The following is a 26,834-nucleotide window of genomic DNA, read 5'->3' as shown; positions in this document are numbered from 1 at the left end:
ATCCTCAAGATATCTAAAAGAGGATTGAAAAACATTACAGCCAATATTATTATCCAAATTAGACAACCTGATCCATTTAGGTGGATGCAGAGAGGGAAATGAAATATGATGTAATTGTCTGGCAGGGACAATCAAAGGACAAGTTCATTTATAGCAAGTGTACCAAGCTGGTTCTCAAAGAAGTTATGAATGCAGTTGACCCAGACCTGCAAAATCCTGCCTGTTAAAGAAACTATTAGAGATAACTAACCCAAGAAGCCCTTGAGAAATTTGTGTTCCAAAAGGTTGCTTTAGCTATGCCAGTTTGAGCTATAGATAAACTAGCTACAGCACAATGTATCTGGTCCACACCATTTTAGATAGGAAAGACTTTCCAGTTGGTAGAAATACAGAATGATCTAATAGAGCCTTCATTATTCAAAATTAATAAAAGGTAAAAAGAAAAAAGTGTTGGTCATTACTGACCCATATGACCACTTTCTCATCTACCAAAAACCTTGTGAAAATATTTGCTTGTAGTAAGTATTCTTGATGAAAATATCAGAAAGGAATGGGAAAGATTCTGCAAATAGTTTCTACAGCAAACCACATCTTTAAGAGTTATGCAATTGCCTGGAAAGTATAGTGAATACAAATTCCTGCTGTGTTTATTGTTTGTTGATTGCAAAAAAACTTAAAATATTCAAATTACTAGAGCAAAACACAGTCTTAAGGAATCTCTTTTAATAGGACTATACAATTTCTTTGGATAGTTTCAACCACAGAAATGATCTTATTCACCTATCCTTTCATCATCAACATTAAGTGAGGCATGAAATAGGGAGATATATTCTTATTAAAGAGTTTCAACACTCTTATGGAGGATGCCCTGCATAAAATCCAGATAGAAGTGAGTTTTTCTATAAATAGTTAAACCCTCCAAATATTCTTGTCCATGGATAGCATTAGGCTGATTTCCTCAAGGACCATAGTGCTTAACCGCCCCCCCCCCCCAATGAGATGCATATCTCAAAATATTTGAATGTAACAGTTCACATAGGAAAAACTGAATGGATGAATTGTGCTTTTTACTCAGATCACATTCTCTGAGGAGGGAAAGTGAGTTATAGCCTATAAACAGGAAGAAAAATCTAAATTGGGTTGCATGTAGGAAATTGCACTGTTTTCAATAATCCCAAGCAACACCTTGACACATGCATAAATATGTGTTAAGTTCACATAAACATCTTTTTTAACACCAGTATTCTCTTGGTGATATTATCTGACTATGGATAATGGTACATAATGATCACCAAAGAATTAAAATATTAGGTTACCTAAAGTGTAATACAGACTCATACACTAAGTTTCAGTAAGCTTCAGAATAGTTCCAGGGATGACCAGTATGAAAAGAGGTAAACTAGTTAGGTAATGAAATAGAGGGATGACAGGTGGATTACTTGAATGTGCTATTGGTGATCACAGAATACTAAAATATATAGAAAGAGGCTTTCAACATGATGAGTATATCCTCTACAGAAGCTTTATGAGGGTACATGGACAAAACTTATACAGAATAAAGTGTGGACCAGTTACATAGCATTATTCACCATGTAATCCTTCATATCAGAGAATTCTGATCAGCACATGATCCTCTGTACCAATCATTTGGCTCATTAGATCTGAAATATTCCTAAGTACAGAGGTTCCAGATTAAAATAGAAGTGGGAAATATTTAACAAAATAAATAAAAATACAATAGAATGTGGATAATGTTATTATGTGGATTTCTAAGATATGTTGTCTTAATAGCCCCCATTTCTATTAGAGTTTGACATCCCTGCTCTAAGCCATTCTGTCTCCAAAAGTCTATAAAGTACTTTTCTCCCAGCATCTCTGTGAGGTAGAGAGTACAAGTATTAAGAAATAAGAAGCTAAGACTCAAAATTTTTCAATGACTTGTCATAAGTCATATAGTCACAGAGCTAGTCAGTAAACATCAGAGGTGGAATTTGACTCAGGCCTCTAGGCTCCAAGTTCAACACTCAACATAGTATTAGTTTATATATCAGTGTGCAGTCACTATTTAGTAAATAATTGGGGCAATGAACAACCATGTGAATTCTCAAGATTTTTCAAAATCTCTAGGAAAAAAATGCATATATTTCTAGCAGCAATGTCTGTGGTAACAAAGAGTTGGAAAATGAGGTGGTGGCTACCAAAGGGGAAATAGCTAAACAAGTTAGTATATATGAAAATGATGTACTAGTATACTGTAAGAAATGATGAAGGGGACAGTTTCAGAGAAACCTAGGAAGATTTGAATAAACTGATGAAAAGTGAAGTGAGTAGAAACAGGGGAAAACTTATTCAATAATAGCATTATTGTAAAGATAAGCAACTTAAAAAGATTTAGGTACTCTTATCATTATGGTTATCATTTCTTTGCAATTCATGATGAAACAAGTAACTCATCTCCTGATGGAGAGACAATGAATTCAGAGTGTAGACTGAGGCAATTTCTATTGGATAAGGACAATGTAAAATGTATTTTGCTTGACTATTAATATTCATGACAGAAGTTTTATTTATTTATTTTGCTTTCTCAAATGCTGGGAAGGAAAAAAGGCAGATTTTTATTTGAAGAAATGATTTTTTTAATCACAAGTAGAATAAACAAGACAGAATTAGGGCCTGGGTAGAAGCGGACTTGCAAAATAGCAGCCTTGAATGTATTTAGAACTTTGCTACTTGATGAGGGCTATTATCAGACCCTCTGGGCCTGTGATGTTGAACCTTTAATGAGTTCAAGGGTCTAGAGGGCAAATTTAAGTTGTCTGTTGCTTCATTGCCCAGGACAATCCTCCAGTAGTTGGTTAAATGCTCTTGGATTCAGCACATTTCTATGACTTCTGGCTTGGCTCTTTCCACTAGCACATAGGCATCATAGCATTTTACCTGAAAAACATACATATATTTAATTTTATATTTTCTACATTATTAAAGTGGATCTTTGGAAAAATGTTTGCAGCCAAAGTCTTCCAAAACATGCTTCTCTGCGCCTTATCCTATTTTCCTGACTTGAGTTTTCTCTGAACTCAGGGATTGGAAATGTGCTCAAGATGGGCTAACTACTACTTAAGGATCTGTAATTAAAGGGTTAAACACTCAACTATATAATAAATGACTTCTCTTCCTCATCATATGTAAATTCTAAGTATGCCTCCATTTGGCTGAGACAAAATTATTTTGTGTATATGTTGTATAAATATGAGTTTAGGGGATTCTAATTTTATAAAGCTTGAAACCAAACAATGAGTGTGTAGGTATCTTGAGACCAGAAAGACAGGGCAAGAAATATAAATCAGAATGAGATATGACTGATGAGGAAGGAATAGAGAAAATATCTTACCTAATAGAAATATGATTTGGGAGAATCTTTCAAGTTTAGAAAGTTAGAGCAAGTGATCTTTGTGATGGCAAAAAATTGGAAAATGAGGGGATGCTCTTTGAATGGGGAATGGTTGAACAAAATGTAATATATGTTGGTGATGGAATAGTATTGTGCTAAAAGGAATAGTGAACTGGAACGACCTCCAGGAATTGATGCAGAGTGAAAGGAGTAGAACCAGGAGAACCTTATACACAGAGACAGATATACTGTGGCACAGTCTAATATAATGGGCTTCTCTACTAGCAGCATTGCAATGATCCAGGGCAATTCTGAGGGACTTATGAGAAACAACACTATCCACATCCAGAGAAAGAACTGTGGGAGTAGAAACACAGAAAAAAATAACTGCTTGATCACATGGGTTGATGGGGATATGATTGGGGATGTAAACTCTAAATGATCACTCTAGTGCAAATATTAACAAAATGGACATAGATCTTGATCAATGACACATGTAAAACCCAGTGGAACTGTTCATTGGCTACAGGAGAGGTGGGTGAGAGGGAAAGGAAAGGACATGAATCATGTAACCATGGAAAAATATTCTAAATCAATTAATTAAATAAAATTTTCAAATAAAAAAGAATCTTTAAAATTCACATAAAAAGAAAAAAGAAAAGAAAGAAAGTTAGGACAAGCAAAGCTGTAAGAGCACCTTTTATGAATTGAAGTCAAAGATAAAAAAGTGGAGTGGAATTGATCTGAATATTAAGGACTTGGTCAAAGGAAATTATTGAAGAATTTCTGATGAGTAATCCAAAGGAGAAAGGGGATATGATGGAAACTTAGAATCTTTAAAACCAGCACTCCACAGATAATCATCTGCAAAGTGAAATAAATAAGAAGTAAAAAAGCCAAATTGATAAATTGTCATGTAAAGATAGACATTACCACTAAGATCTGTTTTTTATATTTATAATAATAACACACTTATAATTATTTTGTATTTACAATAATATACATTATGCACGGCAATATTGGGTAGATAGGACCTCTAGAAGGTACAGTAGTTAGAGCACTCTACTTGGAATCAGAAGTCATCTTCATGAGTTCAAATCTTGTCTCAGACACTAGCTGCCTGGCCCTGGATGAATCACATAATCCTATTCGCCTCAGTTCTTCATCTGGAAAATGAGCAAGAGAAGGAAATGATAAACTTCTATTATCGTGGCCAAGAAAACCTCAAAATGGGATCATGAAAAGTCAGATGATTCTGAAACTACTGAATAACAAAAATGCAGGTTTTACTCTCCCCATTTAGTAGGTGAGATAACTGAGGCACAGAGAAGACTAAGTGACTTGGCCAGGATCACACAACTTGGGTCAGAGCTAATAATTAAATTCTGTTGGGTATTTTTTTTTACTCCAAAGCTTTTCCACCTCACCTTGCTTTGCTGAGTATTAAAAAACAAAAGAAAGAATTGTTTTCATGAGTTCAAATCTGGTCTCAGACACATAGTAGCTATGCAAATCGCTTAGTATAGGCACTGAATACAGATAGTACCACATTATCTTTCACATAGTATCAAAGTACATTTTCTACACTAAACTGTTAACTAAGTATATTGCATCCTGTTGGTCATTTGCCGAGATACTGGGGGCAGAGGAAGAAGGGAATTGTGGACCTAGGCTGTGGCTCAAAGGATACCATCTCAATGGAGACATCATCATTGGAGGGGCAATATTAGATGTGAATAGTGGTTAATTTGGGAGTCTTCCTTTTGGAGGTCCCCAACATCATTTCATTACAAGTTGGTCATTCTATCTCCTGGAGATTGATAGTGAGACTGGGTGGGTGAATTCTGGTGCTCCCTTTGAGTTCTCAAGTGACTGAGGAAGCTAGAGATCCTAAAACTAGTAAAAGCATCAGATGACCTTGGCAAGTCCTTATTTAATTGGAAATTAACAATGATTCTTGACTTCAATTAGTTCCTTTTCCATCTAGCCCTGCTCTGGCCTCTGGGAAGAGGGAGTGTACTTTTCCAGCATGCCTGCCTGCCTGCCTTCAAATACCTAGTTTTCTCAAAGCCAAAATCAATTGCAGGTCTCACTGGCTTTTAGTAAAGTGGAACCAGATGCTTCGCTACCCTTCTTTCCCCCTCTGTCATTTTTGCTTCCTCTTTGTGGGTGGCTGAGAATGTATATGTATGTGTGTGTACATATATGTGTGTATATATTATATACAATTTATTTATGTCCTATGACTTGAATCTGCCAAAATCCCTCCTCCAAGATTGCTATTTGAGAAGCAGGAGATGAGGCATCTTGGAAAAAAATGGAAGCAGATTATATGGCTCTTTCCTCTGCATGAATACACAGCCTTACTCTGTCTTTTCCACTAGGATCTCTATGTTCTGGGAAACAGACTGAGCCCTACTAACCTGTCTCCTCCAGGGGATTTCCTCCATCTCTTAGCTATTATCAAGCCCTTGTTGACTTGCACTGGATAAGAATGAAAGCTGTTCTCTTCATTAGCCACCATTCCATTTAACTTTCTGTGTCTGTGAAGGACACACAGGACTTTTCACCCACGACCGTCTTGTTTTCCAAGTTTCCTTGAACATGAAAGGCCCCTCTTGGGAGGACTGTAGGATCTGCAACATATCAGGGACTCTAATGAAAGCTCCTTGATCAGCACACTATGGTTTCCAGATGTTTGACTATGGACCCTTTCAAAATATGCTCATTACCGTTTAGCTTATTTGGGGAGTAGCCTAGTCATTTTTTCTAGCCTCTGGGGGAGGTTTTCCAGTGTCAAGATAAAGGCAGACTTTGCCATTCTGACTTACAAGTTTTAATAGAAAGGAGAGAGAGAGAAAAAAAAGAAAGAGATGCAGCCTTGCACACAATAAAGTATACAGAGCTGCTAAATTATAAAAGAAAAATGTTGGCAGCTGTGGTCTTGAGCTATTTGTCTCCTATCTTCTTTTGGTGGCTGCAGGTTTCTCTAGACCCCCTACCTAGATGCTTCTCTACTTATCATCACTGTGACAGAGGTGAAAGAACTTGGGTCTTGAAGTGTGAAGATCTGAGTATGAATTCCATTTCTACTATTAATCAGCATGTATAACCACTGGCAATTAATTTACTTTCTTGTGACCTCAGTTTTCTCCTCTTCAATAGCTATGTGATCATTTAACCTTTGTCTGCCTCTGTTTCCCCAACTATAAAATGGCCATGATAACAACCCTTGGCATCTCAGGGTTGTTGTGAGGATCTCATGAGACATTTGTAAAGTACTTAGTACAGTGCCTGGAACACAGTAGGTACTCAATAAACAAATGAGGGTGATTGCAAATGTAAAATCTGTATCTGATTGCTTATCATCTCAGGGAGGTAGGGAAAGAAATGATGGTATTTCCATGACCCAACTCACAAATTGTCAAGCAGATCAATGAGATAATATATATGAAAACAATTGCTAATCATAATGAATGAATTCTAGAAATGCATATTGCTGTTGTTTTTGTTTAGAACATCTGAAAAGAGTTATTTTCACAATCCAGGACACCAGACCACTGGATGACAGAATGATGAAAATGGTACCTGAACCCTTTGGCTAGAATAATATGGAGTGGTGTTTTATTCCTTCTGAGCTACATTTATTTCTATAGCATTTAGCACAACTTTGAGTTTACTGTTCAGTAATTTAACCAAAGTTTCATTGAGTTCCTATTCTGTTCTAGCCACTATTTGAGACCTAGTAGAGTAATGCAAAACTGAACCAAGGGAGGAAACAAAGAATGATTTATCTAAATAATATTTTATTTTTCTCCAATTATATGTAAAAATTTTTAGAATTAATTTTTAAAAAAATTTAAGTTCCATATTCCCTTCCTTTTTTCCACCTTCCCTCTCTATCTCCCTGCCACCTCTTCCCCCCAGTCCCTAAGATGATAAGCAATATGACATAGATTTTACATATGCAATCACACACATTTACTTATTAAAGTACCTGCTGTGTTGGAGGCACTGTGCAAAGTACTTTATAAATATCTCATGTGATCCTTACAACAACCTTGGGATGCCAGGGGCTGTTATTATGGCCATTTTTATAGTTAGGGAAACAGAGGCAGACAAAAGTTAAATGATTACACAGTTGATGAAGTGTCCAAATGCAGTTCTGAAATCAGGTCTCCTGACTTTAGGCTCAGTGCTCTATATTGTTTCACCATCTAATTGCCTCTGGATAAGACTCAGACCTTACCTGTGAGGAGCTTACAATAGAGGTGATAATATGTGAACACCAATAATTATATTAAGAAGTAGAATTGCAAATAGGTGAGAAAAGTTCTAAAGGGCACAGGAGATCACAGAAGAGAAGAACTTCCAGATGGGAGGGGATCATGGAAGTTGTCCTGAAGGAGGCAGCATTACATCTGGGTCTTGATGGAAGGTCATAGGTAAGAGCTAGGATGAGGGGATGCTAGTCATGGGGGTAAAATGGTGTGAATAAATTCACCAGGCAGCCAGTGTGACATTGATGCTGACAATGTATTGTCTAATGACTTGGCAAGGAAAGCATCCTCAAATGCTATCACACTGGGGGGTTTGGGAGTTGGGGTGGGGGAAGGAGGTGGTTTGCTGCATTAACCCTCACCTCTTCTCCTCCTCTGGCTCTGTTGCTGTCAATTTTGGAGAGTATGGCACGTATCAATGACTGGTGTCAGCTCTAGGGCTCTGGGAACTGAGCAGTAATGGCAGATGGTTCCTAAGGACATTAATCACAGTGACAGATGGTGAGTCCCTAAGTGATCCTGATGTGTCCTGGGGCCCTTTCTTTGGGTTGGGGAAATCTCTTAACAGAGGCCATTTTGGCAGGTTCAACTAAAGCACCTCACCAGCTGACCTCCCATTTCAGGTTTTTGCTGAAATGTTAATGAAATTATTTCTTCCAGCTTCACTTTTTTTAAAACCAGACTCCTTAATCACTTCTGATAAGAATGTATGCAGTTAAGTTGGCTTTGGAAATATGAATGCCAGTCAAGAACAGATACATCTAGAAAGGAGCCTAAGGGTCATTGAAGTTTGGTAAGTTAATTGCCCTTGCTTACTACAGGGTTGCCAAAATGATAAGCGGAAAGAATTGTGAGCCTCTGTTGAGGGTGAAAATAGCTAGGGTTAGATGTAGTATATAGAGAGTGTAAAAGCAGAATAGAAAAACAGAAATAAGAACTCACTCTAAACTCTGTCCAAAGCTCACACTAGAACTAATCCAGCAACAAAATCTTGATGACTCTGTTGGTCTCCATTCTTGCTTCACAGGATTTTGTCTTTCATTTTTTTTTTCTGAGTTCCTGGCAGAGCAGAGAAAATGGTTCATTCCAGAAGGTGCCTGATGCTCCTTCTCTTTAGCAGGAGAACCCAAAAGCTTTCTTCAGGACCTCTCATTATGAGCATTCAAGTTAAATGCTACAGACTCTCACTTCAGCTTAAAAGCTGAACCTATGGGTCTTTAACTGAACTGAACTTCAGATGCCCCAGAGTGCTATGCATCCTTGAAGACAATATTGAAATCAAGAGCATATGTGTTTCAGAACTTGGCACCTAGTGAAGTTTGAAGCATCTAATTTTGCAAGAGGGCACCCTAGTTTAAGCTACACACTTTGACAAGAAAGGAAATCAGAATCACTCCTATCTTGCTTTCCTACCTGTCCAGTAGCTTTAGCCAGCTTTTATCAGTCATTAATACTCAATCCAGTGTTGACATTTGTGCATCTCTCCTGTGACCTCCCATGGCAATTTTAAAAATCTGTCATGCAACTCTGTAGACTATTTAATATTATGTTTTGCTGGCATTATCTCTCTTTGTCTCTGTCTCTTTGTCTCTCTCTGCTTCTGTCTGTCTGTCTTTCTGTCTGTCTCTCTGTCTCTGTCTCTCTCTCTGTCCTCCTCCTCCTCTCCTGAAAGAATAGTGTAGTGTTGAAAGTGTTGACTATAGAATCAGAGACCTGGATTCAAATTCAGTCTTTGATAATATTTGTTGTGTGTCTTGGTGGGTAATTCACCATAATCTCAACTCTATAAGACAATGTAACACATGAGTTACTGGGATTTATTAGTGGAGGGGCATTTTTACATCAGGAGGAGTTGCTTATTTAGGGAAAATCAATACAGATTTAGGATACAGATATATTACTAAGAATACGTGCCCATTTGCATTGTCAGATAGTTTCCTTCTTTGGGACTTCCCAAAATTAATTAATTCTCAGGTTTTCTATAAATATGTATATATTTAAATATATTTATATTATGCACTTGCATGTACATATACATATAATATATATATATATATATATATACATACATATGGATAGGGCCTGTACCTATGATTTCATGAGTTTAGGGATCTCCTAGCTAAGGAAACCCTTTTTACAATATAAGCTGACTCCTTTTCATTTATAGTTTTAGAGAGTTGATTGATTACAACATTAAAGGTTAAGAATCTTGACCAGGATGACATAATGAATTTATCTTGGGATCCTAGATTTAGAGCCAGAAGGAGAGATCAACTTCCTTTTATAGATGAAGAAACTGATGAATAGAGAGATTAATTGACTTGTGTAGGATCACAAAAGTATCCAAGAGAGTCTTTGAACAGTTTTTCTTGGTTCTCTATATATATGCTGGATCTCTATGTAATATAACTGTTCTCTTTCTGTCTCCCTATCTATCTCTGTCTCTCTCTCCCCTTCCTTCCCCTTCTCTCCCCTTCTCCCTCCTGTTCTTCTGTTTCTCTCTCTCTCAGTATGTCTTTTTCTCTGTTTCTTTTTTCTCTGTGTCTCTCTTCTTTCTCTCCCTCTTTGTCTCTTTCTCTTTTTCTCTCTTTGTTCCTCTTTCTCTGTTTCTGTCTCTTTGTTTCTCTTTCTCTCTGTGTCTTTACCTGTTTATCTTTTTTGTCTCTGTTTTTCTGTCTCTCTGTTTCCTCCTCTGCCTCTGTCTCTGTGACTCTGTCTCTGTCTCTGTGTCTGTCTGTCCATCTCTCTTTTTCCATATGGTGAAGGACTCACCTCCACCTCTAGATCAGATCTGTATAAAAAGATACATTGATTGTGTCACACTATACTCATCTCTCAAACAACTAGTCTATCTCCAGAGTTCACCATTCAAGATGCACCAAAGGTCAAAGTATTATAGTAATACATGAGTATATTGTGTGTGAGTAAAATTCTAACCTTTTCAAAAGTAGGAACTGTTTTATTTGTCTTTGTATTCTCCATCTCCTGAAGTATCTTACATAGTGCCCTAAAGTTCAGTCAAATCAAGTCAATGAGCCTTTATTGGGTCCTACTATGTTCCAGATACTGTGCTAAGTGGTAAGGTTTCAAAGAAAGGAAAAGAAAGTCCCTGCTCTCAGGGAGCTGACAGTTTAATGACATAATATGTCTTCAGGTCTTCAGTAAACCTATTGAATGGTGGGCCTGGAGTTGGTTTAGATGATGCAGGAATAGAGGTAACCTAGAAGAAATAATGAACCTTATAATACAGTTTCAGAGAAGGGGCTCGACCTATTACCTTCATCTTCTGTCTCTTGGCATCTCTGTGTATCATTTTAGAGTCCTACAGTGCTGGTTCTCTAATAATGCCTTTGCTTCAGAAATAAGTAATAATAGTAATAATAACATCAATGATTTATATTTACATAGTGCATTATGATTACCAACCATTTTAAAAGGGATTTGTTTAGATAGAGTAAGTCAGTAGATTAGTGAAAATAATATATTGTATGATGTAATTTGGATGATCTTGATTGATATCTTTGGCTCATATGTGCTCCTCCTTTTATATGGATTTTAGTTACCTAAGTAGTTGTGTTGGGACCTTGGGCAATTCATTCTATTTTTCTGAACTTCTGTTTCTTCAACTCTAAGATGAAAAAATTGGATTAGATGATTTCAAAGGTCCTTTCTAGTTCTAAATTTCTCTGTATGAAGCAGGGAATTTAGCATAGCCTCTCTCCCCTTTCCCCTTTCTCTATAGAACCCCCTCATACTGAGGAGAGGGAGATAGAGGCTGATAGAGAAAGGGCCAGGCACTGTCTACTATACTATAAGCCAAGCGACTGAGACTTGGCCTTCTGTATGGTCTAGTCTACTTAGCATTAAGTACAGTGTTCTTTATGCACAGTGGGTGCTCATTAAGTGTTGCTGATTAACTGCTCAGCACATATTATTTGAAAATGAACTCAATTGGCCTTTTGATTTTGGGTGGTGGCTTCATTTCCTCTAGGTAAAGGTGCTTATGGAGTCAGGAATCATGCAGCCCTAGGGTTTTGGGTCACTATTTCTCAGATAGAGGATAATGTCTACAGATGCTCTTAATCTGTACCACTCTTAGAATAATGCTAAGACCTGAACTGGATCTCTGTGCTTACCTGAAATGGAGCTCCATTTATAGGCTTTAGGATGAAGCAGTCATAAAGGCAGTACTATATCACCTGCTAAACAATTCATATCCCTAAGAGGAGAAGGAAAGAGGTAAATTCCATGCCTTGAAAATAATAAGCTAAAAAATAATAATGATGACAATACTAACACTTCACAATTCTATAGCACTTTACAACATGGAGTAATGGGTGGAGGGCTGTACCTGTAATAAGGAAGGTCTGGGTTCAAATCCTATCCCTGATTATTGGCCTGGGGCCCAAAATAAATCATTAAGCCTCTCTGAACCTCAGTTTCCTGATCTGTAGCAATGGGGCATGTATAATAACTATTGCAGCTATTTCTCAGGGTGATCATGATGCTCAGTTGCGAGGATGTGGGTGAAACATTGGGAACTTTAAAACATTTATATAAACATTGGTTTTGTTGGGTCTTTTAGGATCACAGGTGATCCTTGCAACAATTCTGAAAGGTGGACAGGGAGAGGGTTAAACTCATTTTGCAGATGAGGTAGCTAAGGCCCTGAGAGGTTGTGATTTGCCAAATATCACATGGCTAGTCAGCAGTGAAGCCAAAACTAGATGCTGGGTGTCCTTCCTTGTAGTTGAATATACTTTAAGTGTCTATCTGGGCTTTGTTTCAGGTGTGGAAAAAATATATGTTAATATAACTACTGCATCCATTGCCCTTAAGGCAACCTCTGGTAACTAGCATCCTCTAACTCAGGGTTCCTACCTTGCAGGAAAGAAATCGCGTTCTTCTCTGGACCTGTTTAGACAAGCAATGTGAGGAGTGAGTTGGCTTGGGGTGCACACAGAAGGGGACGAAGGGAGGGGGGACGATGAAGATGTTTTTCAGGCTGGGTCGCTTCTCTTCCTGATAGGTACCTCCCGCCAAGTGGGTGTGTGGATTCCTGGAGCTTCAGGAGCAGCTGTTGTGATGGGGAGGCAGGAGGATTTGGGGGAGGTCAAAAGCAGCTCGGAAGTTAAAATTCTCTGCCACTGCCTGCATGGATTGCTTTGGTAGCCATGAGGTCAGAGAATGTGTGACTGTGTGTGGTTTTATTTTTTTTTCCTTTTCTTTTTTCTTCACCAAATGCAAATCAATAGATGCCGTATTCACAGTCTAACAAGATGTCAAGGAGAGAAGAGTAGCCTTTTCATTCAGAGAACGGTACAGGGAGAGAGAAGCTCCACTCAGAGGGAGGAAGGGAAAACAGGAAATGGGAGGGGGGAGCTAAAGGGTTGAAGAAACAAGGGAGAGAAAGGGGGAGAGGGTGAAAGCCGTTGAGATGTTAGGGCTGTATAGCAAAGGTCTAGGGCTAATTCTTGATCTATTTACTGACACGTGGCAGGACCATCTTGTTTTAATCTCCCTGTATTATCAGTGAAAAGGGGATATTTGGGGTATCTTTTGTGGTTGTCGGGTTTTAGTGTTTGCACAGACTACTCAGCTGAAAAGCCATGCAAAATAAAAGGTATGAACAGATCCTAAAATCTGTTTTTATATTCCACTGTGCTTCTCCCAGGTCTGATCAGGTACAGAAGCCTTAAGGATGTTCCAAGGTTGACTGACAATTTAATGGACCAAGGAAATCCAACCATATTCTAGGGGATAGGAATTGGTGCACAACAGGTCTGATCTGTAGACTATCCTGGGGAAATGTCTTTGGAAAGAATACTAGATGAGTGGTTAGGATTTAGGAGGCTTGGTTTCAAGACAATATAGAGCATTAGTCTTGAAGGTCAGGAGATATGGATTCTAGCCCCAAACTGCTCTACTCTCTGGCTTTTTAACCTTGGGTAAATCATTTAACCATTCTGGGTTTTGGTTTCCTCATCTGTAAAATGATGGGTCTAGACCAGACTAATCTCTATGTTCCTGCAACTCTAACATGCTATCATCCCAACATGAGCATCTCTCTCTGACTCACAGAATCATCTTCAGCACTTTACTTAACCTCCATATTCTTCAGGTTCTCCCTGGAAAGTGGACATGGTATTTCCTTTACTGACTTAATATATTGGGATATGAGACTTGTTAAGGAGGTCACAAATATAAGCATCATTGATGATAACAATGGATGTCAGGTTAAAAACGTGGCTCACCTCTTGGTTTTCTCCCAGTGAGCCCCCCAAATTATTTGCCATCTGGATTGGTCTCAACATGCCAGCCATTCTGACAATTATTACTGAGGTTACCTCTGATCTATATTTTGTATCTATTAAGCTCAAAGACCTCCTGACCCAATTGCCACTTAAGTCATAATGAACTCTTAGCAAATGATCTTTGGAATATGATCATGGGAGCTACAGAGATTATTTTTCCAGGTCATTCCAAGAAATAGGTATAGCTTTCAAGCAGTATCAAGGTTAGTTTGCCAAATATATGTATGTATGTATGTATGTATCCTTTGGAGAAACATGAAATCCCATTTTATAAGTATGGAAGTGACTCCTTTGGACATTGGAAGGTGTAGTTCTTCTTCAAGCTGTGAGACTTCTACTTAGTCAATTATTGTTCCAGTGCCCCAAATAGCACCTTTGTGACTTAAAAGAGTTAATGTGCCTCTCACAGTGCCAAACTGAGTCTGAGAAGATTACACACTAGGAGAAACTGGCTCATTATAGGATATTTGGAGCTGAACAACGAATGGAGTCAATTATAATCTGTAGTAGTTTGGTCAAAGGTCAAATCTTTTATCCTTTTTTTCTTTTTTTTCTTTTTTTCTGCTAAAAGAAAACAGTGTCTAAAGCATCATTGGCTCATAGATTTAGAGTTGGAGGTCATATAGACCTACCCCTTCTTTTTACAAATGCTGAAATTAAGGTCCAGAGAGACCAATGACATCCTTATATTCCTTAAAGATAATAAGTAACTGAGTCAGAATTCAAACACAGGCCACCTGAATCTAGATTCTTTACTGTTTCTACCACATCATACTCTGTATTATGCCCTTTAACCTTAAGTCAATATCCTTTATCACCTTTTTCCCACTAAAGATAAATAACTCAATGTATTGATAAAACACACAACATTAAGGAGTAGATTGAATTCAGTATGAGTCCACCTTGACCAACGGATATGGATACTGATTAAACCAAAGCAACTAGGTGGCACAATGAATAAAAGCACTGAGCTTGGAATAAGAAAGATTCTTTTTCTTTTGATTAAATCCATATTCAAACCACTTACTAGCTGTATGACCCTGGGCAAGTTACTTAAACTACTTAAACTTGTTTGCCTTAGTTTCCTCATGTGTACATGAGCAGGAGAAGGAAATGGTGAACCACTCGTGCCAAGGAAACCTCAAATGGGATAATAAAGAGTTGGACATGACTGAAAAATGACTAAACAACAAATACCAAAACACCCTAAATATAAGGAAATTTTTCCATATGGTAGTCCACACCATGGATCCTCGTGACAAGATAATAGTGAGGTTCTAGTATAGGAACAAGCTCCTGTACCTAGCTTTCCCTTTCCATTTCCTCTTGGGAAGCAAAATCACACAGCAATCTAGTCTATATTGGAGAAGTTGCTTAACTGGCATTCCTGCCCCAAATGAAAAGATGGAGGCTGAAGTAAAAAAAAAAATAAGTGTGAGAATCAGCCTTATCTCTGAATTGCCTGGTTTCAGTTGGTTTGTTTCCCTATCTTATTGCTATTTAAATACAGTTTTGATGATTTTGTTTGCTTTAAAAAAAGAAAAAAAATCATGGAAGGTATAAAATTGCATATTATTTACCCCAGAGAAGAGCACAGTCCCCCTTGTAAATATGCATCGAGGCAGTTTTATTTTTATTTTTATTTTTTTAAAGATGTTTAAATGTACCCAGTAGACCGTAATGTCTCTTTCAGAGCTGGTGCCATCTATCGATTAAATATGCATTTATACATTTTTCTTCTTTAAAAAAAGAGAGAGAGAGAAACATACGTTTTAATCATACAATAGGCCTGGGAAGACAACCCATAAAAATACATATTTATGTGTTTTTTTAAAATTATTTTAACAGGGACAAATTTTTTTAAATAAATGATCTTTGGATATACATTCTAATAAAAATGTGGTGATTATAAATTTTGGAAGGTTTTCCTGTTGGAGGGAGGGTAATATAGTGAGTGGCTTTTTAAATAGGCCCCCTATAAAAGTGCAAATGGACAATAGGTAAGACTTTTAAAGATTTGTGATTTGACTCTATCATTTGGGAGCAGAAAGGAAGCCAGGCTCCCCACTTTACCTGCCTTCATTCTCCCTATCCATATAATCTTCATGTCCCAAGAAATTCTCTTTAATATCTACCACATCTTATCTTATCCCTTCATGCTGACACAATTACAATCATCTTTTCTCTACTCCAAACTATCCTATGCATCTCTGCAAAGCTAATCTCCCTTAAACATCCCTTTGAACATAGAATCCATTCCACTGTTCCAAAACTTGATGGCTCTCCATTGCCTTTGGAATAAACTTCAAAATCCTTGGCTTGCTAGTCAAGGTTCCCTACAATGTTTCCAGGTTATATCTCCAACTTTATCTCTCCCTACTTATCTACACAAACCTTTTCCATGATCCAAACTGCTTTAATTAATGAATCTATCAGCAAGCATTTATTAAGCACCTACTATGAGATAGACACTGTGCTAAACCTTGAGGATATGAAGAAAGGCAAGAAGACAGTCTCTGCTCTTAAGGAACTTGGAGCCTAATGACAGAGACAATCTGCAAACACAACCATGTATAAACAAGACATGTGCAGAATACGCAAGGGGTAGTCTCAGAGAGAAAACCCTTGGATTTCCTTATGATCCAAAGCCCATTCCCACCTCAGACCACAGTGTTCTCTTACCTGTGTCCCTCCATTTCTTAAATGCCTAGCTCAAGTCTCACCTTCCACAAATGACTCTCTCTAACCACTCATATGCTTTCTGCTCTACTGTAATAGCCTCTAGTAGGTATGATCTGTGTAGCTCATTTGGCATTGACAGAAACTTGCCTGAAATTGCTATTTCTCTTTTTACATACATATGCTGCCTCTCCAGATTGCAGGGTTACTATCTTATAATAATGATAGCTTATATTTATACAGTGTTTTAAGACTTCTAAGTGCTTTACATATATTATATCTTTGATCCCAGAAAGACTTGTACAAAATAATGCATCATGAAGGATGCAGAATTCGTAAAACATTTTAAACAATGATGGCAATAATGTAAGTGAAAAGAACATTGAAGTAAAACCAAATTTTGAATAATCATAGTGACCAATCTAGATCCCAGAGAACTGATAATAAAAAACATTTTCCCTCCTTTTAATAGAAAAGGTAGGTGACTGCAGGGGTGTGGTGTTGTATACACTGTCAGACCTGGTCACAATGTCAGTAGGTTTTGCACTCTGTTTTGCTTTATTCAAGGGAGGGCATGTTGAGTCATAGTAATGAGTGTTGTGAAGGAAGCATGTGAAAATGACCAGTGTGTAAAAAAAAAAACATAAAAGGAAGCACCCAACAGACTTATGGTAATGATAAGGGGATGAAGAGAAGGATAAGAAGAACATTTCTTGCTTTGGATTACTAAAGGTGCTACCTAGTCTCCAAATTGCTAAAAGTTATTATGATGCTATTTTCACTATGCTAGGGAAAATAGGAATAATTTTGTAAGAAGACACAAAGAAAAACTTGAGGGAGAATGGGATTGGTAACCTTTCAGAATCCCTTTCTCAGAGATATGCTCGATATTGCTACTTTGCTAGAACTTCACATCTAGGACTGTTAGCATAGACATTGAGTTTGCTGAATATCTAAGGTCATGGACAACACATATTTGAATTTTCTTACCCATCACAGAACTAATAAGTTTGAGCTGTATCAGAAATACTGGATCTGTCTTTATCTATATCCAGCCTTTTTTTAACACATAATCTCCCATTATACATAAATTCTAGAATGCTACATTACTCATTTGCACATCCAGGTGACACATTTACTCCACAAGCAAATCTTAGTGCCAATAAATGAGTTATGGAAGAACTACTGAAGGCTTTATCAAAAAATCTTTCTAGTGGGGACAAAGTCTTAAAAATATTGTCAAACTGGCACATAGGAGGAATGAACCAGAGGGGGATGAAGTGGGAAGGAGTACCACAGGTGTCCTTTTAGTGGCCCTCTCCTCTTAAAGGTTTCAGAATACTTCAGCAAGTTCCAGGCTCCCCAAAATCCAATCTGAATCCATTTCTACCCATTCTGTAATCACAGCAATTGTTTTGCTTCTATAGCATCTTATGTTGGTAGAATTTGAAACTGTTTTAATTGTGGGAACTGGCCCATTCTCACCCTCTCATTGGTAAAAGACTTTTAATACACTCCTGTACCTGATGAAGAAATTAGTGTGCTCCAAGGGGGAAAAGAACTCTTTCAGGTGTTCTTAGTAGTAATTTTAATATGAGGGGAGGGTGGGGTTGATGAAGGGAGGGGCAGAATTCAAGTTTCCAAATATCGAATAGCTCCACATGGAACCATCAGATCTTCACGTCTTTTTGTCTAGAAAGCCAGGAAGGGGGAACAAAGCAAAAGAAATTCCACAGGCACCAGGTACATATCTGCTAACATGCAACTTTCCCCTCTGATTCTCCCAGCCCCATGGGCAGAGTGGGGTTTGTGCCAATCCCGCCAAATATCTTCCCATTCTCATTTGTACCAGCATCTTTCCACTTGCACACTCATACTCATACATGCACACTTGCACATTTATCCTAACACCCTGTGCCAGCTTCTGTAGCACAGTGCTGGGAGCTGGGTGAGGGGGTGGATTGGGGACAGGCTTCAACTCTTCTTGTAGTCAAACCTGCATGAGATGCAAGTATCTATGTGTCACTCAGGAGACTGGAACCAATGAGTGCATTGTAGGAGGTCTGCTGTGAGCCCCGTGCAGATTGGTGGTGGTGATTTTTACCAGTTGTGTGTATGTGCAAAAAAAAAAAAAATAGAGACGCTGGCTGCCTGCTCCTATCTCTCTCTCTTTTTCTTGCTCTCTCTCCCTCTCCCTCCCTTTGCAAACATTGGATTTAAACCTGCTCAGAATTCAGCACAGAGGAAGGGAGCAGCAGCAGCAGTAGCAACAGCAGCAGCAGCAGCCAGCCTAGCAGCTGAGAGCACCGCAGCTCCAAGATGTACCATCCTGCCTGCTGGATCGTCTTTTCTGCAACAACTGCCCTGCTCTTCATCCCAGGTACAGTAGGAAGGGTTCTTTCTTTCCCTGAGGGGATTTGAAGATGTTAAAGGAGAAAGAAAAGGGGGAAAGGGGGAGAGGGAGGGAGGTGGGCAGGGAGTGAATGTGAGATGCATGTGAGTGAGTGAGAGCGAGGTAGCTCTGATGTATGCACATACACACACATACATACACATACTCACTAATACACATAGACACACAGCTGTTTGTCATAGAGTCTGTGTTTTGCTTAGAGCTGTCCTGATGAGCTGGGTTCAAATTCTACCCCTCACCGTGAGACACTGCTGCTACTATGCTGGGTACCAAACTGATATTAACCAGGTCCAACCCAAGGGGAATGAGAAGAGGAGCCGAAACTCTCAGGGGCCATTTGGGCAGAATTCCTGCATAAATGGTCTATTCTAGGACCTGCAGGATCGAGCAGGAATATTTATTGCTCTTTCTTTTGCTTTTTCCCTATTCTACTCTCCTCACTTCGGTTCCTTCCCCTCCTTTCAACTTCTCTATTACTCATGTTGTAGCCGTCTCTCCTCCTCCTCCTCCTCCTCCTCCTCCTCCTTTTCAATCTCTCTCTCTCTCTCTCTTTCTCTTTCTCTCTCTCTCTCTCTCTCCTCCCCCCATTCTTTCCCTACCCCCTTCCACTGAATGGAAAGATTTTGCCTTTGAAGTTCAAAACCATATTATCATTCTTCCTCCTCCATCATTTTGGAAAAGTACAATCACCCTTGGAAGACTAGGGGAAACTTACACAGTGTATCTGGAATGGTCCAATGTTTCCCCCTCTACCTTTTCCCCTTCCCCAGTTGTTTAAATGAGATGCTATCATAGCAGTTACCTGTTCAGGAAGAATTCTGCAATGACACAGGCAAGATGCTGCAATCTTTGTGAGAAAAGCTTAGCAAAAGTGTTGCAAAATTCAGCATGTTGAGATATTTGGTTAATTGTACCTTTGCCATTGCTGAGCCGAAGAATGGATCTGTGCATTCTCCTAGCAGTGCTGATGTGGCTAAGTTGGGGTTGGTCTTATCTAAGATGCTGGCCAGGATGGTAGAGTCTGTGGGGATTTTCACTCTGAGCCCCGATGAGATGGTTTATTTACTGATTGGTTTATTTTTTTAAAGCAGAGGTGGAAATAGAGGAACTCATGACTGAGCTCTGGCTCCCTCAGTTGAGAAAGGAAGCACAGACACATATTTACACACATATATACACTTGTGCACTTAGATGCACACACGTGTGCCTACCCACTCATACACACAATCCATACAGACTCTCACACAATGAAGCAGTGTTGTATGGGATTCTTTGCAAATGGATGCTAGTTGGGTGTTTCTTTAAAGTGAAATGAGAAATCTGGGAATTTGGCAGGGAGAAAGAGAAAGAGAGGTTTGATCAAGAAAAGAGGAAAAGCCATCCCAGTTTTTGACATTTTAGTGCTTTGGCTTTTCCCAGCTGTGGCTGGGCTCTGCGTAGCCATTTCCCAGGGTGAATCCCTTGTTTTCAATAGCTGTAGGCTCAGAAGGTCAGAGCAGGGTGGCGGTAGAATGGAGTTTACATTTATCTCTGTGATATTTAAGATAAATTAGGATTTTCAGCCAAGGAGGAATGAATGGGGGTTTTGGTCAGGACAGTGTTTTGGAGTACAGAAGACAAGGGCACATAGGGAACACACAGTACCTGCTTTGGCCTGATAGAGGGAGCCAGGTTAGTATGTTGGGTCAATAGTAGGAGACAGAAAACTTTGCTGCGTATATAAGTCTCCTATCCAAGAGGTCAAGCACTGACCCTGTAACGAAGCTTCATAGTACCAGAAGAAGCATCCCCTTTCCCTTCCTCTAGTTGTGGGGCATGCCACTTTCTAATAGTATTATCTGGGTGATTGGAGTCATCCTAGAAAAGGGAAGCTCATCCTATTTATTTTTACTAAAGGGTAAATATCAAGAAAATCTACTTATGGGGTGCAGAGGGGAATGAAAATAAAGGCCAAAGTACCTAAGCTGCATTGCAGTGCACTCTGAACCCATACGAAGTAGAAAGTAGGAAATCAGGGTGAGTGCTCCTCTCTGATACTCAGGAAACCCAGCTCAAGGATTATTTAAGACCTTGCAGAGGGTTGAGGCCAGTATACCAAATATACCAATGGAAGTTGATAGGGTACTTTAGTTGATGCAAGGGCCATCTTATGCTGAAATCATGTCCAGGGTAAAGCATTAGATGGCAAGGAAAGTGACCTCTGGATACTTCGAAGACTCTGGAAGGATATGAAAGCTATTTGGCTTTTAATTCTCATCTGACACTTATTTCTGGTCCAGTCTGTTGCATGCCTCTGGGGAACTGCTCTTTATGCTAATTGTGCCTGGAGCATGGTATGTGATGGTTCAATCAAGGAGGAGGGAAAGTTGCTTTTAGAAGGTGTAATTGGAGTGAAGGAAAATATCACAACTTGAAAGGTTCCTGCAGAAAATAGAACCTAGCTTTCTCCAAAAGTTATTATTAGCCACAATGGCTTATTTGCAGTTTCACCCTCCTCATTTCTTTTCTTTCTCCTCTTTTTAGGATCCCCCCCTTTCTTCAGAAGATGCTTTTCTCCCATAGGGGCTAATGCCAGCTCGTTAGTAATTTACTCTCCATGAGTCTAAAGACGAAAGGTTAATGTAATAATGAAACCCTGACCTGACTGGGCCCTGATGCCATTTCATTTTGCAGCTTTTTATTTCTTGGTAAAACACGTTTCCATCCCAGAATAATTTTTAGGCTAATGTTGTTGTCATCTAGTGCCTTTAGGGGGGAGACCATTGGCCATAAATTGCTTTTCTGAGCAAAATCTCTCAGATGGGAAGGACAGTAACAAGTGGAGATGATAATGAGCTGTAGACATGACAGTGGTGAGTGCAGTGGGTTGACAATTTAGTTGTCACGCCAGTTGGCACATACCTTACACAAAGATTGGGATTCTTGGTGTCCAGGGATGATGGATTGTTTGATGTGGTAGGTGGAAGGTAGAATTGAAGAGGGAGGGAATCTCTCTTTGACCTTATATTTGGGAGATCATGTAGGAAGGTGAATAGGATAGGCTGGCCAACTCTAAAATTCATCAGTGTTTGGGCTAAAGTTTCTTCTCCACCATTCTAATCCTGAGAATAATACTTGTTCATCAACTTTGTGATACTACAATAGAATCAGCTGGCATCCAGTTAGTCCAACATATTCCCAGAGGGAGATAAGTCTCTAAGGGTTTGAGGGTGTTGTGACCAATTGAGTTGAGGTTAGTGACCAATACTGGTCACTAATCCTGGGGGGGGGTTCTCCTTTCCATTTTGTTCTCTCTTCTGATCAATACTCCCCTCTATTGTATGAAGCATCCTTTAGGACATGAAGGTCACCTCTGAGAATTCTTCGTGGTTGACTTTTAGTTGCTTCTCTGTGGACCAGCTATGAACCCCAGCAACTTCCTTAAGTCTCAAACAGATGTCTGTCTTGTACTTTTCAGTAGTTTCTGGGCCCAAATGGAAGGTTCACTTTGATTTGGGGGACCTTCCCTTGTAACCCATACTTTATTCCAGTCCCTTTAAAGAAGATATTCCCTGAGCATGAAGGAGAGTGACTTTCTGAGTAGAGTATTTGGGCCATTTAGTGCCACCTAGAGTATGGTACTTTGGACCCATCACAGAAACTTGTGTTCCGTTGTGCTAGCTGTATTCAGATGGGCTCTACACACCAGTAGTCCAGATGCATTCAGATGAGTTTATTTGGTTTAAAGAAGCTTCAGAGACATAAATGAACTAGATAATGCAGGCTGAAAGGCTTAGACTCTCCTGTAAAGCCCAGTGAATACAACCTGAGTGATTGTTTTGTTGATCATGAAAGCTACCTCCTTCTCATCCCACCCAAATCAAATGAGATAAAAAATATAAAATATTGTCAACTTCAAAACATCATATAAATCTCATTAGTAATTATTATTATTGTTTTTTGGACCAAATCTGATATTTCTTTAGCATAGGGAACTCCCAATGAAGAAATTTTTTCTCTGATTACAGATTAGTAACTTTGTAAACTTAGAAAGGTACCTTGGGTTGTTGTTCAGTTGTTTCAGTCATGAACTATTCTTCATTCTGGGTTTTCTTGACAAAGATAACAGAGTGGTTGCTATTTCTTTCTCTAGCTCATTTTACAGATGAGGAAACGGAGGTAAAAAGGGTGAAATGACTTGCCCAGGGTCACATAGCTAATAAGTATCTGAGGCTAGATTTTATCTAGGGCCATTAGTCATCATCATCTTCATTAATATAATAATGTCTTTCTTCTTATCTTAGTTCCATGGAGTTCAGATAGGGGAAGATCTTAGGGGCAGTTCATTCTCCTGCTAGTATTCTTTGATATTTAATGATATTGTCATTATCATTATTGCCATCCTCATGTCAGACACACATCCATTGATATCTTTGGTCTCAGTAGTGCCATAACCCCTCACAGTACTCATTTCTTTAAGTGTGATTAGTGGGGCAGCTGGGTACATAATGGTTAAAGTTCTAGGCTGGAGTCAAGAAGATCTAGGTTCAATCCTAGTTTCAGATACTTCTTAGCTTTGTGACCCCACACAAGGCACTTAACCCATATTGCCTAGGTCTTGCCACTCTTCTGTTTTAGAAATGATACTAAGATAGCAGCAAGGGTTTTGTTTTAATGATTAGTTTAATAAGGATGATAAGGTTCATCCTGTTTTCATTGAGTAGGAGATACATCTGAGAAGAAAAAAGAGTCCAGGCAACCTAGTAAAGGCTGTTTATTCATCTGTGGATTGGAGAAATTGCTACTTATCTTAGAGCTCTGAGAACTGAATCATCTAGAGGCTGTTCTTTGCTTTCTTAATTTTTCCTTTTCTTCCTGGCTTCCTTTTTCATGGGACCTATACCTTCACCCACAGCACCTTACAGTTACTTTTTTCCACATCTGAGTAAGGATGTTGTCTAAGGACAACCCTTCTCTAAATGACTTAGCCACCAACTCTAGACAAAACTTCATGTCTTCCTCAGAGTTCAAGTCATCCCATCTCCAAAGGCTCAAACCTGGCCTTGCTGCTAGGCCCACCCCTTAGCCTGCTCAGCAAATTGAGTACTTAGGATGGGGAGGTAAAATTCTGAACTTACTTTTTTGCTTCATTTCAATGATTCAAGTAATTGGAGGCCACTTGGGATAGTGGGACAGTCAGCCTCAAAGTCAGAAAGCTCTTTGTTGTTGTTCAGTCCTATTTGACTCTTTGTGATCACATTTGGGGTTTTCTTGGTCAAGATACTGAAGTAGTTTCTTCTGCAGATCATTTTACAGATGAGGAAACAGAGGCGAACATGGTTAAAAGATTTACCTAGGGTCACCTAGCTAATAAGTGTCTGAGGCAGGAATTGAACTCTGAAAAAATGAGTCTCCCTCACTCCACACCTGGCACTCTATCCTCTGCAAAAGTTAGAAAGATCTTGATTCAAATATTTTTCTGACCTTCTTAATTGTATGAACTTGAGGAAATCCTTTAACCACCAGGTTCAGACTTCGATTTCTCATCCATAAAAGGATATAATAATAGCATCTACCTCACAGGGTCATAAGGTTCATATGAGAAGATATTATGTAAAGCTCTTTGGGGACCTTAGAGCAATATACAGGGCATCCCCAAAGTCTTAGTGGAGTTTTGAGTTCTAATAGCTTAAATAGTTAAATACTTTTAAGCACTGGTAGTTTAAAACTGTATTAAGACTTTTAGGACATCTTGTATAAAGGCAAACTGCTATTATTAATGTTTTTAGTACTAATATGGCTCAGTTTTCCCTTCTGTTCAATGGGCCTTCTGTTCAATGTCAAAGTCCCAGACTCTGGGAAACTAGAGGTATGCTTTAGAGTATTTATCAGAGGACTTTCAACATGGAATAATGGTGTCAATGCCCAAAAGAGAACCCTGTGAATTTCTAGGGGGAGTGGAGAATATGATCCGTTCTGATACACAAGAAACAGACTTAACTAGATGAAGGTTTATCTCTGTTCTCATCAATACCATAGTAGAGAAAATGACCAACTACTGATTGCACACTTAAGTAAAAATGGTAAAATCCTTGCCCTTCTCTTCTTTTTTATTCTGCCTGATACCTGCCCCCCAAACTTCACTACTGTTTTTGGCCAGTACTGTTACATCCCTTCTTCAGAGCCTTAAGTTGACAATTACATGAGTCTTTGAACCCAAGACATTTTCCCTCTCAGTAGCCAGCTTTTAGGGAGGAGCCTCTGAACTTAGAGAGAGAGTGGTCCTTGGACAGAGATAGAGCATTGCTGCCAGGTCTAAACCTCATGCATTTGCCGTACTCATGTTCCCCAGCTATGGTTTTTTTTAGGACTATATCTTTGCCCTATGGAGGCACTAGAGGAAGACTTTAGTGTAAGTAAAAATCCATTAAACTTTCCTGAGACTCAGGTTTGCTCATGATATAATAAGAGTCTCCCTTTGTCTACAAACTCCTGAAATTGTGACTTAGAAATCTATGGAGTAACTGTGCTCTGGGGACATTGGGAGGCAGTAGAAAGAACTTTGGTTCTGGAGTCCAGGGTCCTAGTGTGACCTAGGCAAGTCCCTTAATCTCTCTGAGTTTCAGTATCCTCATCTCCAAGCCTGGTCCCTTTCAGCTCTAAATCTCTCTCGTCCCATTACTTGAGTCCACATCTGGGCTTTATACCTTTAGGGGACTGTGACTATCCTCTCCATTCCCTGCCTCAAGGAGGGCCCATGAGCCTTCTGGCCCTGCCTGCGGATGGGTCTCTGCCAGCTCATCGCAGCTGCCTGGGGCTGGAAGTTGAGGAAAGCTTGAAAGAAAACCCCAGGTAGCTCATGTGGATAGACTCAAGTGTCAGAATACAGATGGCCTCTGGCTGCTGACAACCTAGCTTGTCAGGAGCCATGGATGTTAGCACATTGGGATGCTGAGTGGCACCTTCCAGGGATCAGGGAGAACCAGGGCAAGCACATAGGGGAACAAGACAGAGTTGGCATCGCCTCAGGGCATCTCTGCTCTGCTCTCTCACCCCTTCCAACCTTGCTAAAGATGCCTAATCAGATCACTCAGCACAACTGTCAGCTCCAGGGCTGTCCTCCTCAGGTTTCCCTGCTGTTTTGAGAATAGTCCTGAAGCAGATTTGCACGACAGGTAAAGTATCAATAGCCTTTCTCTGCCAAACCCTAGGAGACTTGGCTTCCTCTCTAGGGGTCTGTGAGACATGGGAGTCAGCATCGGTTTCCTTGTTCTACTGGAAAGTCTCTGTCATCTGAGGACTGTTATTTTGGGAGTCAGGGCAGGAGGGAGCGCACTTCAGTGAAAGGAGGAAGGATCCGTTTGATAGCTCTCACTCAGAACCCTTAAAAGGGAGTGTACTCTAAGCCTCTGTCCTCTTTCCCATACACTTGCTCACCTAGAAGTAGGCAGCTTTCAAGAAAGGCACCCAGAGGCCCCGAGGAAGAGCAGGCATTCTTGCTCTGGGTCATTCTCTAGCCCCACAAAGCTCCCATGTTGCTGCAGTCTTGAGATCAGCTCCCCTGCAAGCACAGATGGAGAAATTCCTGCACTCTCTCTGTGCCAGACACCCCCATGCACGTGTCAATCCTCCTTCCTAGCAACCCAGCACCTGCAGCCTCCCTGTACCCTGTGCTTCCCACCCCCCCACCTCCACCCTGACACCCACATACCCACGTGTTCCCCCAGTGCTCCAGGCAGAGGCTAGCACTTCCTCTCTCCTCCTGACCCCCATCTTCA

At 39.6% G+C, this 26,834-nt stretch overlaps 1 protein-coding gene across 3 annotated transcripts in view; it reads left to right on the top strand.

The window, feature by feature from the left end:
• Positions 1–26,834, top strand: part of OPCML (opioid binding protein/cell adhesion molecule like) — a 1,618,997-nt gene that overhangs the window by 30,375 nt on the left and 1,561,788 nt on the right. The window contains exon 2 of one of the 3 annotated variants that reach the window (XM_056825126.1): positions 18,895–19,044. In XM_056825126.1, the coding sequence (XP_056681104.1) occupies positions 18,984–19,044 (61 nt within the window). In that variant the 5' untranslated portion in view covers positions 18,895–18,983. Of the gene's footprint in view, positions 1–18,296; positions 19,045–26,834 lie in introns of those variants that run through there. The other 2 variants (XM_056825127.1, XM_056825125.1) reach the window with 2 other exon arrangements.

Source organism: Monodelphis domestica, chromosome 4 (assembly GCF_027887165.1).
Source record: "Monodelphis domestica isolate mMonDom1 chromosome 4, mMonDom1.pri, whole genome shotgun sequence".
NCBI lineage: Eukaryota > Metazoa > Chordata > Mammalia > Didelphimorphia > Didelphidae > Monodelphis > Monodelphis domestica.
This window is presented reverse-complemented; position numbering and strand designations above follow the sequence as displayed.